This window comes from Lepidothrix coronata, unplaced genomic scaffold (assembly GCF_001604755.1).
Source record: "Lepidothrix coronata isolate B3197 unplaced genomic scaffold, Lepidothrix_coronata-1.0 Scaffold8, whole genome shotgun sequence".
Classification (NCBI taxonomy): domain Eukaryota; kingdom Metazoa; phylum Chordata; class Aves; order Passeriformes; family Pipridae; genus Lepidothrix; species Lepidothrix coronata.
In genome coordinates this window covers 3,974,692-3,990,161 of record NW_016690188.1, presented here as the reverse complement: position 1 = coordinate 3,990,161, position 15,470 = coordinate 3,974,692, and the positions used below count along the sequence as shown (strand labels likewise).

The window sequence follows — 15,470 nt, the reverse complement described above, 5'->3', positions numbered from 1 at the left end:
GGTGTATTTTGTGGACCTTGGTTTAGATTTTGCTGTCTGGAGTTCATGTACATAGAGAACACAGAGCTGAGCTGTGCCTGGATCCTGAGGAGTGACCATGTGCCAGAAAAACTGTTTTCAGGCTTACCTTAGGCTTCTGAGTGTTGTTAAATACTCCTGTCTTTGTAAGCCTCTGAACAGAGCTGTTTGTCAGCCAGAATACCATGAAATCCCTTTCCAGCCCCCCCACTGTGTGGGCTTCACTTGGTTATAGAGGACACACTAGGGAAATGGAAAGTCAGGGGATGCTGACATCTCTCCTTGTTTTGCTTTAGTTGCTTAAATAGTATTGAGCAGTGCATCCTCCAAATGTTCTTCAGAGAGATAACGTGTGAGAAAATATAAGGCTGTGAAGGTGTCTCTTCTTGTTTTGTTGCTGTATTGCCAGACCTGAGAGGTTGTTGCAGTGAGTTCTCAATGCTAGAGAAATTACAACATGGGATAAAAGAGTAGCTTTACAGTCTGTGTGTGTGTTTTTGCAGCTGTACTTCAGGACCTGTGTTCACATTTTGCTGTTTCCACTGCCGACTTTTTTGCATTCTTCATGTAAAGCTCCTTCAGAAAAATGATCATTTACTAAAAATACTTGAATTCAGGAGGAGTCAGAGCACTGCAAAGCAAAGCTATGCCAATGAAAACAGACATGAGGTGAGACATGAAGAAACAGCATTGATTGGGGATCTGTTTTGCAATCAGTCTTTTACATGAGAGTGACTTGGTTTGAGCAAAGGAAGGATGACCAATGCATCACTTTCCAGACTTGTTATCTGTCTGCAGATAACAAGAGCCTGTCTTGCTTTTGGGTTGCAGAAGATCACTTTGTGAACTTTTCTACTTGAAATGCAGTATTTGGTGAGCAGAGGAGTACTAGGGGTGTGCTGTGTGCTAGTCCTTTTTTTGTCATCATTGTTGTAATGAAAAGAATCATTAGGCTTGTCAAAACTAATTAAGGAAACAAGTAGATGGCACTGCAAAGGAACTTCAAGCTAGAATGACACATTTCAGGAGACTCCTCTCATTCCCTGGTGCACACTTAATAGGCATTATGAGTAGATCCACAGAGCTTGTGTATGCAAATGCACAATTGTAATGAGTATTCTGGATTTTGTTGGGATATACTTAGGTTCTTCTCATTATAGTCCATTTTAAAATGAATAGTATTGTGGCTGACTGATGTATCTTATTACCTGGGCCAGGAGTAGGTTTGGCCCATGGCTGCAGGGGGAGACACAGTGTCCCCTTCCTCTAGAAGGGATGGACCCAGAAGGTGTCAGGGATGCCTGGCATTGTGGTGTCAGGACACAGCAAATGTCTCTGGGTAGAAAGCTGGTGTCTGGCTTCCAGAAGGATGGATACCTGGGGAGTGCAGGCCCAGGGGGAAGACTGGATTGAAGTAGGAAACCTGTTGGGAAGGACTGCAGGGCAGGTGCCTAATGTGTTCCCAACATTTACCTCAAAGTGCTGGAATTACTGCTCCCTTTGATAAAGTTGTGATGGATAGATAGGATGATAGGCATGTACCTCTGTCCCTATTGGCATGTCATAGACAAGGGTCAAGGTTGCTGAATGACTGAAATTACAACAATTAGTGCTACTCATTTGTAAAAGACAGAAAACTTCTGCTATGCACTACACAGATGTGTGTCCTTTCTCTATATGTTCGGAAATAATGTTGCTGCACACCATAATGTTTTTCACTGACATTTAAAGGAATTTTTATTTTTCCTACTGTCACTTTTAACTGTGTCCAGATTTTTGGAAGATTTGACCCTGATAATTACATGGCCACAGGAACTCAGGCCCATTCTGGCATCCTTACCGATAACAGACAGTACTTTCTTCCTTGTGGGATCACCCTGAAACTGATGGTAGCGATTAAGGAGCAGACTATTTCTCACCGGGAGTGGAATGATGAAAGATCTGCCTGTGCTGCTTTGCTTTATTGTGTTGGTATTTTTTGGCTGCAGTTCAGGCTGTTGTGAATGGACACACTGTCGATGTGGTGCTCTAGTTAGCAAGTGATGCCAGTTTCAGTCACCTACCCAGTGGGTCATACTGTAGTTATTTCGACATTTGCAGCACTGGCTGATCTTAGCTGAACTCCAGCACATTTGTATGTTTGTCATTGCTTCAGCTGCTATAAGAATCCAAAAATGTATCAGAACATCTGTATTTTGTTCGGGTTTTTTCTTGTTTGGTTTATTTTTTTTTTTTTTATTTTTTTTTTTTTTTTTTAGTGTTGATGCCCCAAGGATGGAAGCAGCAACAGATTGTGATAAAAAATGTTTTCAGAACATTAGGGAATTCTGAATGTTGGCTAGCTTGGAGAGTATCTATTATTTACAATCTACTGTATCAAATTCAACTCCCACCAAATTAGAAACTGATCTTTGTCGTTGTCCCTTTTTAATCTAACCCTTTGGTTAACTCAGGAGAAGCAGCTCCATAAATCACGTGGACATCTATGGATTTTTTTTTCCCCTGCCAGCCATTGCTAGGACTAAATGTTCATCTCCCAGAGATTCTTATCAGCCAGGACACTAATAATAACATTTCTGTTCTGAGCTTGACTTTTCCTCTGCCAGGAAGAGAAGTATCTTTTTAATGTGCTTGGAAAAACATTTTTAGGGAGTAAATAACAATGCACAGGAGGATTTGACTTGAGGTGCTTGAGTTTCAACTAGTGAGATTAAAGAAACTCATCATGCCTTGTTTCATGATTATAAAGGACTGTGGCATGGGATCATGTGGTGAATAATGAACACTTTCTCACTTTTTTAAATCAGAAATTCACCATACGTGCATCATTGTTTTTCTTTTGAAGAAGGGGAAACTTAGGTGAACAATAGCAAGTTTGCCCAGAAAACCAGGGGCAAACCAGGAAACTTGGTCTTTCATGTCACTATTCAGTCAAATAAAACCTCCTTCCAATTTGCTTTCTATAAGAGTGAGGCTGCTGTGCCCTCATCTGATTTTACTGGGTCTTGGAACCAGTTCTCTTTTTCACCACAAGAAGGATAATACTAGTCTTGATCTTGTAGACAAGGGACAGGCAGGATCACTCACCCACATCTGGGAAGTTATAGGGCCCCTGAGAGTGGTCTGAGTAGAAACACAGAGGAGACAAGTTAGTAGTGATCCTGAGACTAGCTCACTTGGTTAAAGCATGGTGCTAATTAACACCAAGGTTGTGGATTCAATTAATTTAAGAGTCGGAGTTTATGACCCTTGAGGATCTCTCCCAATCCAGAACGTTCTGTGATTCTGTGGTAGAAGGTAAAGACCTACATACCAGGTGTCACAAGATAGATTTGGCCTGGTTTTGTTTTCCCTCACCATCTCTCCGTCTGATTGCAGCCTTTCAGCTAACTGGCTGTCTTCTTTGTCTTTCTCCCTCCTCCCAGGTCAGTGACCGGTTTGGATAAAGAACCTGACCTTGTGCACATGGAAGCCCGGGCAGCTGATGGACGTGAGTGTCTGCAGACAATGCTAAAAATGTGGCCTTTGAGCCAAGAATGGAGTGGTTATGAAAAGTCACTTTACTTATTTTATCTTCCTATTTACATTTTAATTGGTAGGAAATATGTGGGTCATGGGGGTTTGATGTGAGGCATATTCTTATCCTCAGCCCATCTGGGGAAAGTCACTGGCTGCAGGGCTTGTGTCCTTGGAGGGAGTGGGCAAAAGCACAATCTGTTGGGCTAAGGACCCATCTATTCTGTTCCCTATTTAGCTGTTTCAGTATCATGTAGTTTACATGAACCATAAAGAGATGGGATACCTCTACTATGCCCTGCAGCCTTTGTGCATTTCCAGAGGTGCTCAAAAGAGCTGGATTGTACCTGGAAATTTAAGAAATTGCCTGCAGTCAGACTTATCCTCTCGTCAGGATGTCGCTTTGTCCCTGTGTCTTGTATTGAAAGTATTTTTTAGTTTTGCTTATAAAGTATGGATAGGTGTTCCATACTAAAACATTAAAGGCCATGAAAGATGCCTGGATCTGAAGTAGGAAACAGAAAAAACATTTCTTAGCCCCTCACTGAAATGAATCTAGTCACATTTGTAGTAGAATGGATTCCTATGTAGTTAGGAAGGACAGTATCAGATACAGATAGTGTTTTAGATATTTCTCTCAGGAACTACAGCATAGTAATGCATCTGCTCCTGGTGTGGAACTTTACTCCAGTGGGAGTAAATGGGAGCAATGGGACAAGTGTCCCTTTTCACTACAGGTACAGTTCATAAAAGCAGCATAGGACTGAGGTTTTAGAGGATTTCTGGGAAGAAAAAACCTCATTTTTGTTGGTTGCAAAATTTCCTGTTTTAGTCAAGCACTGCGTAGGCCAGATGCTGAGTGAACAAGCTCCTGTCTATCAAGGTGGCTTCTCTGAGGTTGTGGATCTCCTAAAATCACTCACAGGCCTCCCACTGCTATTTAGTGATGGCAGCTGAATAAATAACCAGGCAATAAAAGCTCAGAGGTGACAGCTGTTTGTTGAATATGTGGAAAAAGCAAAACAGGCCGGCAGGTGGGTGGACAAGGTAGGGAGGCATCTTCAGTGCCTTTGCTGCTGTGTGTGCTGCTGCAGGGATGCTGGGAGAAGTGGCCAAAAGCAAGTAAAACAAACTGCTGATGGAGTCTGTTTTCAAACTAAGTTTAAACTTTCTCACCCAGCTATTTGAATATTGGATGTCTCAGGGATGTAAATGCTTTTTCTAAAGATTTGTCCCCAGTTTGCAGACAGCAATCTTCCTTCAGGTCTTGTTTGCTCAGGGGTTTGCTATTTGTTCTTTTTTTAATATATAAATGCAGCATTTTGAAGTTTGCAGGTAATGGTGTTGAGGGTTTCGCTGAAAGTCAGACTTAACCAGTAGTGTCAGCAAAACAGCCCCTTTGCAGGCCATCATCCCAGCAGGCACAGCAAGGCTGTGCTGGCCTTGCTGGCAGGTACCACTGGGGCACAGCACCAAAATGACTCCTCTCCCAGCCAAGCACAGCACAAAAGAACTGTGTTGTTCCAATTAGAGTTTTTAAGGCTTGAAACGATATTAGTTTGTGTTACAAAGCAGCAACTGCCTCACAGCTATAGCCTCAGCTGGTGTGAAATGGTACAGCTCTGTGTGCCTAGGAGTGGGAAGCTGAACTTTTCTCCCAGTAAGCTCTGTAACCAAATTGGGCTTTCATGTGCTCAGTGAAATGGCTGAGGCACTTTCACCTGGTGGAAAATGGGCCCCTGCAGTTATTTCCTCTTGATCAGAAAGTTTCTGATGAAAGTTTTCCTCAATAGTGTAGAGAAGGAAGGATAGGCTTCTTTAATTCCTCTTAGGTCAGTCTGATGGCCCAGTCACTTATTTGATGCATTAACAGACATGGATTTAAGTATTCCCATTGGTCAGTTCAATTCAGGGAAAAGAATCCATGCCTTCAGTGTCACTGGCTACTTGAAAAATACATGATTCTTCTAGATGGGGTATTTTTCTTTCCTCTTCTTCTGTATTTCTCCATTCTTTTTATTTAAAAAAAAATGTGAAGAGAAAAAGTGATGGGGAGAAAGGGAAATGGTGTTTAGGAATAGACTTCTGAACTTGATTTTTAAAAAAAATTATTATTTTTAATTTTTTTTTCTTTTAGCAGTAATGGGATTCAAGAACCTATCTAATAGCAATTCAGACACTGGAACTTGGAACAGGTTGGGGGGCATGGTAGAGTCTCATTCATCTGTAAATGAGTCAGGGCTATCAATAAGCTCGTGGAGCTGGGAGGTGGAAGTCCTGTTCATCTCTCTTGGTGTCTGTCCTTCAAAATATCTTGCCCCATGGTTTTGTCTGTCCTGTCATTAGGAATGGTTGTGTCTCTGAAAAAACCATCTTCCCCAGTGTCTAATCTCCTTAAATATTTGTAAGATGCTGATAATTCCAGTGCTTATCTTATCTCAAGCTATTCATGTATTTTGTAGCAGATGAAGTTTTTCACATTTTTCCAACATCTTGGCAGAGCTATTGTAGCAGAATAATAATCAAGGCTTGCATTTTTAAATTATAAAAACATGTAGGAGCCTTGGGCATTGTACCTTCTGCCTGAGTGTAATAGGCAGCAGCGAGGACAGGGTTAGATGCAAGGGAACTGTTATGAATACACTTACCAAGCACCCACCAGCATTCCTGGGAAGGATATATTAAACTTTCTGATGTTCAATGAGCTAATCTCCCCACTCACAAATATGGTGCAATAAACAGGCTTTGAGTTAAAGGAAAAAGAGGGGGGGAAAAAGCTAACCAGTAAGATAAAACATGGTAAGTAATTCCTGGAAAGCAATTTACAATACTGTCGACATTTCTAAATACTCTTTTCCTTCAGGGGCAAAATTGTTGAGGCCAGTGAGTTTTTTCTCCTTCCCATGGAAACCTTCACTAGCAGTGTTTGATTTGAAGTCTTGCCTGGCACCAGGGCCTGACTGAAGCTGAGCCAGTGTGCTAGTGCAACTTGTACCATCAGCAGCCCTTCTTCCTGTTAGCTATGCTAGTCAGCCATCCCTGCTTTCAGCTGCCTTATAATGCTGCTAGGAAGCAGCAGGACTTTCTGTCTTGTGTCTCTGTAAGCCACAGTTAACTGCACACAGGTAATTGTGACACAGCCCCTTTGCAGCCTTCAGTACGGTGACAGGTTTGACTGTTTCACAGCCTCCCTTCCGGGTCTCACATCTTTGGGTGGTACTCACCAGAGAGAGCCTCTTGTGCTCCTGCTTCCTGCCAAAGCTGGCATGGCTGGCAGGCAAAGAGGAGACGTAGTGGCTTGGCTTATCTCACCCGTTTATCACTTCAAATTTCAAGAAATTGTTTTGGTTTTATTACTTCTAAAAGGGTAAAAATACACTCCAAATTCTCAAGATGGGAGACTGTGTTAAATGGCAATGAGGAGGGTGTTCAAGCTCCTCAACTGGAAAATGGCTGCACATCTGCAAAAGCCATTCCCTAATCCTAAATGTTGTGGGAAGGGTTTGTGTGGAGGTGTGGATGTTGGGATTTGAGCTGCAGCAAGCACTGCAGGTTTGAAGATAATTTTTTTGTCTGTGGGGTTTTGTTTTTTTCATAGACCTTGTGTTGTAAAATACACAAAAATAAATAAATAAAGCAAGAGACAAAATGGAAAATGGGTAGTGAACTACCCCCCTTCTCTAACACCATCTTCTTGTGAATATTAATCAGGTGTCATTCTTCAAGTATATTTGATTGCTGGTGTAACACACTCAAAATGACACATTTCCCAATAGGCAGGAAGCTTGTTGTCATGTCAACACTTGTGATTTATCTGCATTTATTTGTGATGGGTTTTTATTCCTCTTCCCATTCTGTCACTCAGCAGCAGCAAATTATCCCCTTTTTGGAAGGATAAGAATATCCAGGCTACTGTGTGGGAGAATATACTGGAGGCAATGAGCTTCTAAAAATATGCCTCATGACCTCTCCTCCTTGTTCTACCTAATTTTAGAGCTACCTCAAAGAACAAGCCATGTCTGTAGATCTCTTTGGGTAGCGTGGCAGCATATAAGACCCTCTTGTTTTCTGAGAAGTTGCTTTTATCCACTGCAAAATTTCCTTAGATTCCATGTTGAGGAACTAAATAGCAGCTCTGGACCAAGGGTGTATATATATGTCAGTTGATGAAGAACCTTAATTTATGCCAGCTGAAAGTCTGACCTCTCCACTGCTGCTGGTATTTTATGCTGGGAGAAAATACAACTCTGATGCTCCGGTTATTTGGCACTGTCTCTGGGTCAGATATTTTTCACCATACACTTTAATTATCTCCAGATACTCTGAGCTGGCACCAGCAACATTTTCTGCTGCTTTAGCATTCTCAGTGGGACTACGATTTCATTACTGCATCAGACCTATGCAACTGCTCTGAATCAGCCATGTAGCTCTTATTAACCTGGAATCTCCAATGCCTCAACCCAGAACCAGATCTGCAGCCTTCAAACATGGGACTTCAGCCATTAGGAGGTTGGGTGTGAACCTTTGTTAGGTTAAAGCTTGGTTGTAGTTGGTGACCTTTTTAGACAATTTATTTTTGTTTTATTATTATTTTTATTATTAATACCTCTGACTTGCATTCTTTTTGCATTCTTAAGAGTGTTGATGGGACAAGACAATGAAAGGGTAAACTATCAGTCTGTGAATCTAGTCTTAGAATCTGGGAAGGCAGTTAGGTGAGTTTTATGATTTGGGTCGTGCCTCCCAGAACTTTCCGCTGAACCCCATTTTGCTGTCACTGGAAGGACACAAACTAAGGACAGTAGCAGGTTTTTTGGTACATAGAATCCTGTAAACAGCTTTGCTAGGCAAGTACAGTCCTTTTAAACTTCTGTTTTATCATTTTGGGATCTGTCTGACAAGATTCATGTTAAAGGGTTCTGTTGTAAACCAAAATCACAGCACCAGGCTCACCCCAGCCTTTATAAACGTGCTGTTTTTTTCGTTGATGGTCTGTCCTCACCCTTTTATAGAAAAGAAAACAAGCACTTGAATCTAGGAAGCCTGTAGAAGTGCTGCAGTGTAAAAGATATGACCCTTTTATCACTGCAGCTGTCATCTTAGTAGTATTTTCTTTTTCTCCCTAATTTGCAGTTTTCAGAAGAGCAGTTGAAAAGCAGAGAGGGCATATTTAGACTACATACATCCAGAGACACAATGCTTTCATTGTTCTTTTCATGAGGTCCTTTCTTAGCCTGAGTGAAATAATGCTTAATTCCCTGTAACCCCTGTCAACTTGCTGGAGAACAGCACGTCTCTTCTTGCACTGAGCAACTTTCTATATGTCTGCCTTTGCCTTCTGTTATCTTCATGCTCTTCTCCCAGTCCAGTTCCTTCTCTCAAGCAATGCCAAGGCCTGACAAAATCCCATTGGTATGATGGTATTCTCATCTTGTTTCTGTTCAGAAGCATTTGATGGTTCTTGCAGTGCATATAACTACTGCTAGGACTCTTAACCGGTCATGCTATTTCATGTCCATGGCATTCTCATACCTAGTCTGTGTTGGCTATAAAGGTTTAATTTTGGGAGATGCTTGTTATTTTCACAGCAAAATCAGTTAAACTTAATAGTGTTGGTTTGGGTTTCTTTTTGTGCGTGTGTATGTGTCTGTCTGTGTGTGTGTGTGTTTGTTACTACCACAACTAAAACCAGTCACCAAGGCCAGGGTATTTCAGAGGGAGGACAGGGATATAAGTCCCAGCAGGGTATTGAAACTGGTAAATTCTACCTGAATGGTTTCTGAAATCTTCTTCTGCTCCATGTAGACTCACCATCAGCTTTCTGATGCACTGAAGGTTGGTAACATCCATTTATGGTTTGAGCTTCAATCTCCTGAGATTGAAGTCTGCAGAATGGGGATGAATGGCGAATGTTCAAGTGTGGTGAATTCTTGACTTAAGAGAGAGCAGTTACTGTGCTAAAGGCTGGGGGCAGATCATGGAATAACATCTATATAGTTGGAGATGAGGTTTAGGCTTCCCTTCAGAGACCTTTTTTTTGAGCTGCTGCTGATGTTGTCAGACAACTGGCTCCTACCTGGGCCTTTCTCATGTGTACATATTCTCCCATTACAGACACCCACTATTTGACCTGTCGGATCCAAGAGTGCTCAGAGACCAAAAGGAGTGGGCCATTTTCGCGCTCCATTGATGTCAGCTCCCTTGTTGTTCAGGATGAATATATCTTCATCCAGGTATGTTGGCTTGACGCAAACATGACATGAATGCTGCCTGCACAAGGTATTTTTTCTGTGCAAGAGAGGAAACATATTCTTAGGACCAGCACGTGGGACCACAAGTCATAAGAGCTGGGAGTCTATATCTGCCTTCTATAGATTGGCTGTGCAGTCTGGAGCAAAACATTTGATCTCTCTGCTCATCACTTGTCTTATGGTGAATATTTTAAAGTTCGCTCATCAAGGGTCCATGGTTTTCACAGAAGCTCTAACGTGCTATTTTTATGGCTACATGTAAAATACAAGGAAGCTATTGATGAATTGAAGAGGACAGAGAAGAACAAAGGAAAGGTGTGAGTGATTATTTTAACAACAGGAAAGGTTTATGCTGATTTGACAGTCAACTAATGCTAATGGAGTGAACAAAAATTTGCAGTAGGAGGAAAAATAGCAGAAAGATTAAAAAAAAAAGGTGTTACAGGGCAACTTCAAAGTGAAAGATGGCTGTAATTTTGTCAGCTAGTTGGTGATGATTTTGGAGATGAGGAGAATGTGACATAAATTGAATGAGAAACTAGTTGGTTTTGAGATTTTTTGAGAATACACAGGGTGGATGGAACTATGCCATCTCTCCCCATTTCGTATCTGTGGAAGTCTGAGGATGTAAGAATACTTCCTGAAGATGTACCATTTGGGTGAAAACTGGGACCCAGGCTGCAGTGATTCCAGATTGTAGGAAGCTCAGGAGACACAGAGATTACAGGCAGGATGATGCTACCTGCTTGTCAGCAATGCTGAAGCAGTGGGAACGAAATGAGATGAGGTGGAGCCTTGATTCAGGTGGTACTAAAAAGACGTACACTTCTCTTTTGGGGCAAGACTGGGTTCCATTAAGCTCCTATTTTATTTCCTTGGGGGAACATTTTTCCTAACTGTATCCAAATTATGAGAAAGTTTTGCTCTGTTTATTGTGAGATTTTCTTATAAATGCGAGTTTAAATGGGAAGGCTGATAATTCTGTGCTGAGATTAGGTGGAGGACTGGATCTCTATGCCCCGGGAGGACTGCAGTATGAAAACAGCATGCACTTGAGTAACATTGGCAGGCTTCTTCTGTGAATAGGGGAGTCTGCTGCTCTGGAGGTGACCTACTGCAATGGGAGCCACAGATCCCCTCAATCCCCCATGAAACCCAGCCTGCTACTGCTTCCTTTAGTATCATGGGGAAAACCTGCTGCTAGAAAACACTGTGAATGCAGGTTTCGCAACCTTAGTAAGTCATGATTTGACTAGAGGCAGTGGCTTTCCAATGAATAAATGCTCTACTCTCCAAGAAGTATTTTAGAGACACACTCTTAATTTGGCGGTTTATGTCTGTGGCTGAGGGTGTTGTGGAACACCCAGTTCTTTAAGGCTACAATGATGCCTTACAGATGTTGCTCATTCCACAACTCTCACCTGTGTTAAAACAAGGCTGCTCTCTTTAGAATCTTGATCTCAAAGTGCAGATATGGGCCTGGTATGTGTGTGTTCTTCTGCCTCAAATTAGCAGTGAGTAGCTCAAGCTAATAGCTGCTAACTACCTCAAGTTAAAAAAAAATGCATGTGTGTGTATACATATATATGTATATATGTGGTATTCTAGTGCCTTGACTATTTTTAGTAATGTTTTATTGTAGCTTAATGGGTGTTTGAATTGAAAATTACATCCCCGCACCTTTAAAAACTGTTACATATACAAACAGAGCATTTCACTGCTTTGGGCAGGAGACTCTCCATTCACAGGTTGTCAAACCCTTTCACTCTTTTCGGTATCACACTTGCAGGGTTTCTGACTGTCCAGCAGCCTGGCAAAAGTGGCTGCAGAAACTGGGCATGGACTGAGTCCATGTGGTGCTCAAGTAACACGCAGACACTTCGGATTCATAGCACACACGTCTCTGAGCTGAAGGGGTGTTAAATCCACTGTGTCCAGCATAGAGTCGATGGACTATGCAGAGTGTTTGCTCGGTACATATGTAGGATTGCTGATATGTCCTGGATGTATCAGGCTTACAAGCTGTGTGATGTAGTTGGGATGTGTCAGATTGACTCTGTGTGCAACGTCTCATGCATATCATTCAGTCTGGATAATCTTGGACAGAAGTATGGGAGCCAGGTCTTTAGAATTTCAAATACTAGGCAGAGATGAATAAATAAATATCAAATTAAATGTTAAGAACCTAGTGAGGTTGAATAGCTGCAGAAAGGATTGGTGCATGAGTTCTGATCTTTCTGTGCTGGAACAAATCAGAACTAATGTCTTGGAGTGGAGAGAGGAATTTGTTTCTTTTAAATTTTGTCATTAAACCAGCAGATTTTTAGTCTAAATCCATAGTCAGTTTTCCTCTAAAGGGATCAAAACCTTCGGGGCAATTTACCTTCTCCCATTTCACCTATTTCAAGATGAGATAGATCTCTCTTGGAATATGTCTTTCTCATTAATATTAGAAGGAACCTAAGCATAGCTTAGGAAAGACCCCTAAATATTTGACAGCTAAAATTAGGGAAGATAAATCCCAGCTATTGATATCAATGTTTTAGATTATCTGCATACAGTTATTTACTCATGAATATCCATTCTAATCAAGTTGATGAACAGGCCTGTAGTGTAAGATTTCTGGGAAGCATTAACCTGTGTAACTGCACTCAAAGCAAATGGTGCATAATGAATAAAATAGAATAGAAGAAAAAAGAAAATGTTGAAATGCCTTTATAAATCAATGATTCCTGTTGTGCAGCACTTCTGAAAGGATTCTGCAGAATTACAGTACAAAGAAAGAAAATGAGAATGATTCTCTACTTGAAAATATCTTGTCCATGAAGAGAGTTTGAAAAGACTGTGACTGGTTACCAGGCAAAAGAGTTAAATAACATAGCCCATGAGGAAAGACGTAAAAGGTAATGTGGAAGGAAGAAAGAAATAGCTACTAAGAGAGAGTAGGAAGAATTCTTATGAATAAACCAGTAGGTGTTCTCTCAGAATTTATTGATTGACTTTCTATTTGATTGATCAATAGTTATTTAGGAGTGCCTAGCACATCACTAAGATTGGATTGGATAATGCTGCATAAATTGCTACACTAAGAGTAAATCCTGCCCTCCTTTTAATACTTAAAATTCATACAACTTGCAAAACAGGTAATTTATTAGTGAGAAAACCTTGGAATATATCTGGACTTATTTACTATATCAAAAAGGAGCTAATTTGATGACCAACTCTGCCATTTAAGGTCAGCATCAGTGATGTTCAATTACATGTCTGTGCACCAGTGAAGCCCATGCTTTCTGCGTATCTGTAATGTGCCATTCTCTATGGCTGTACTACATCTTTCCTTGTTGGTACCTTTGAGTACTTGCTACTAAGAAAGTATCACTTTCTAAACTTATGTGCAGACATAACCTGCAACTGCCTAAAAGATCTGATTTCCTGACAATGACCAGAACTGCTACAGGATTCTCATGTGCAGAGCCTACATTATGAAACACAGGGATCAGGGATAGTCTTGGTTTATGTATGAATCTAGAATATTGATACTTTGGAGAATTTAAATGTTAAAAAATAAACCACAGAGGGAATTCTGTGGAAGCAAGTCTTGTATCAGGGTTTCTAATGGAGTTGCTCAGGTTGCTGATAAGAGTAAAAAATGCCATAGGCTTTAATGAAAATGAAGATTATTTTCAGGAAATTTTATTTTGAGAGAGAAAGCATTGTTTGGAGAAAACCTTTTTATTTTCCTGTAAGTAAACAAACAACATCAGTGCTACTTAGTTCTTTAAAGACTAAAGAGAAGAGCAGGAATTATCTGTGTATCTTTCCTTGCCAACAAATGAAAATTTTCCACTGAAAATGGAAGAAAGCATGAGCAAATATCATCACTTATAAAGTGACCAAAAAAGTCCCAGTGCAGTGGCACTTATTTGTTGTTGTCTGAGAATTCCAAAGGGTGTGAATAAGGCAACACATTCACTGGGAATCAGCTTTGCTCTGGGACAGTGGATTCCACAGAAAGCAACATTCATGTGGGAAGACCTATGGCTGCCATAGGAAGCTAATTATTGCTAAGTTAAAAGTAGTTGTTCCCAGTTACCCAAAGGCTGTGTGCAAGCTCACTCAGGTGCAATGGCTCAGTGGTTCTGCTGGATGGCTGGAATCCCATGTTGGACAAGCCTAGCTGCTAGCAGGGATGGATGACATTCCCAACACACTGGTGAAGACCCCTGTAAGGACTGTATTTTCACACCCTAGGTATCAGGAGAGGGACAATAATACTGATTAAACTCTTCAGCATGTGTGACATGAAGATTGCTGGCACTACTGCTTTTATGGCTCTGGTGGCCTAAGGATGTGAGACAATGTTTACAGGGAGAGGCACTATTTCTTTAAGAGATTGGAACTGACAGACTTAGAAATGGAATGGGTAAGATTTTGGGTGTACTCACAAGATCATAAAGGACTTTTTTTCCCCCCCAGCTGTAGATGTAGGTATCATAAATATGTTTCCATCCCCCTATTAATCTTGTTGTGTTGTATAAACCCTTCAGTGTGTGGCTTTTCTCCCAGAGATTATACCCGTCTAGTTCAGCACGTGGTTATCATCATTCCCATTCCTCTCTAAAGCTTCTGTCTCTGTCAGCACTTGGAGACCCTCAGGGTAACTTTGGCCTTTTTGATTTGAGCTGGCTGTAAGTCAGTGCAGAGATGTGTGGATGGGTGATCAATACCTGTCTCAGTTGTTTTTTATGTCTTTATTTTTCTCTGGGATGGTGCAGATTCTGCTATCCCAACAGAGTGTAGCTGAAGTTGATCTGAATTGTAGCTCAGACTTTCAGCACTTTCTATGGCAGTGAAAAAGCTACTGGTCCTCTGAGACTAAGAAGCTGATACCTGTTTTGAATTTAGGGGTGATGCAGACCAAACAAATGCCTTTGGAGATGAACACAGATCTGTCTTTGACTACCAATCTTACCTCCTAAAGACGAGGAATGATACTTGCTTTGATTGAAACTTTGATTGAAAAGGATTGACCTTTTGCTTCAGACCCTCCTCCATTTCCACTTTAAATGGAAAGTGCTTTGCACCATTAACAAGAGAGGCAATTCTGAGAGGCAGTACCTTATCACTTTTCCTTTAAAGAGTGGAACACAGGTGCCCCTTCCCCTTTTCATTCCCATGGCATAATTCAAGAAGGTGTTTAACTGCAGGTTAAAATTCATGAATGTCTTGTCTCTCACCTGGCCTCTGCTGCTACTTCTCCTTGGAAGCTTTCTTGGCTGCTTTCTATGTAAATTCATTTGTGATTCAGTCTCCTGGGAACCTTAGGAGCTGCACAGCTTTCTCTTGACTCCAGATTCCTTCAGGTCAGGTTGTCCTGGGACATATGATGGTTTCATGTCTAAAAAGCTAAGTTGCTCTGTTGATGACCCTTTGTTTTGGGGTTGATGTGAGGAAGGAAGAAAGGAGGTGAGGGAAGCTGAGAAGAGAGAGAAGGTCTTGGTTGTAGTTTATAATCCTCCTGAATGTGATGGGGTCTATGGCGTTGACATTTAGGAAGAGGGGATGGTGGTTTTTCACATCTTGCACGTGCAGGACTGTAGAAGCAGCCTGTGATTCTTGTGGGAATTGTAGGAATTACATGTGGAAAGTGAAAACTTTAAGTCAAAATGCTCTACTTTGATATTG

At 41.2% G+C, this 15,470-nt stretch overlaps 1 protein-coding gene across 2 annotated transcripts in view; it reads left to right on the top strand.

Moving 5' to 3' along the window:
* SORCS3 (sortilin related VPS10 domain containing receptor 3) overlaps positions 1-15,470 on the top strand; it is a 296,555-nt gene that overhangs the window by 194,817 nt on the left and 86,268 nt on the right. For both annotated transcript variants that reach the window (XR_001873022.1, XM_017804150.1), the window contains exons 6-7: positions 3,444-3,508; positions 9,649-9,767. Coding sequence is in view for 1 of the 2 variants with exons in the window: in XM_017804150.1 (XP_017659639.1) it covers positions 3,444-3,508; positions 9,649-9,767 (184 nt within the window). In the remaining variant the exon portion in view is untranslated. The remainder of the gene's footprint in view (positions 1-3,443; positions 3,509-9,648; positions 9,768-15,470) is intronic.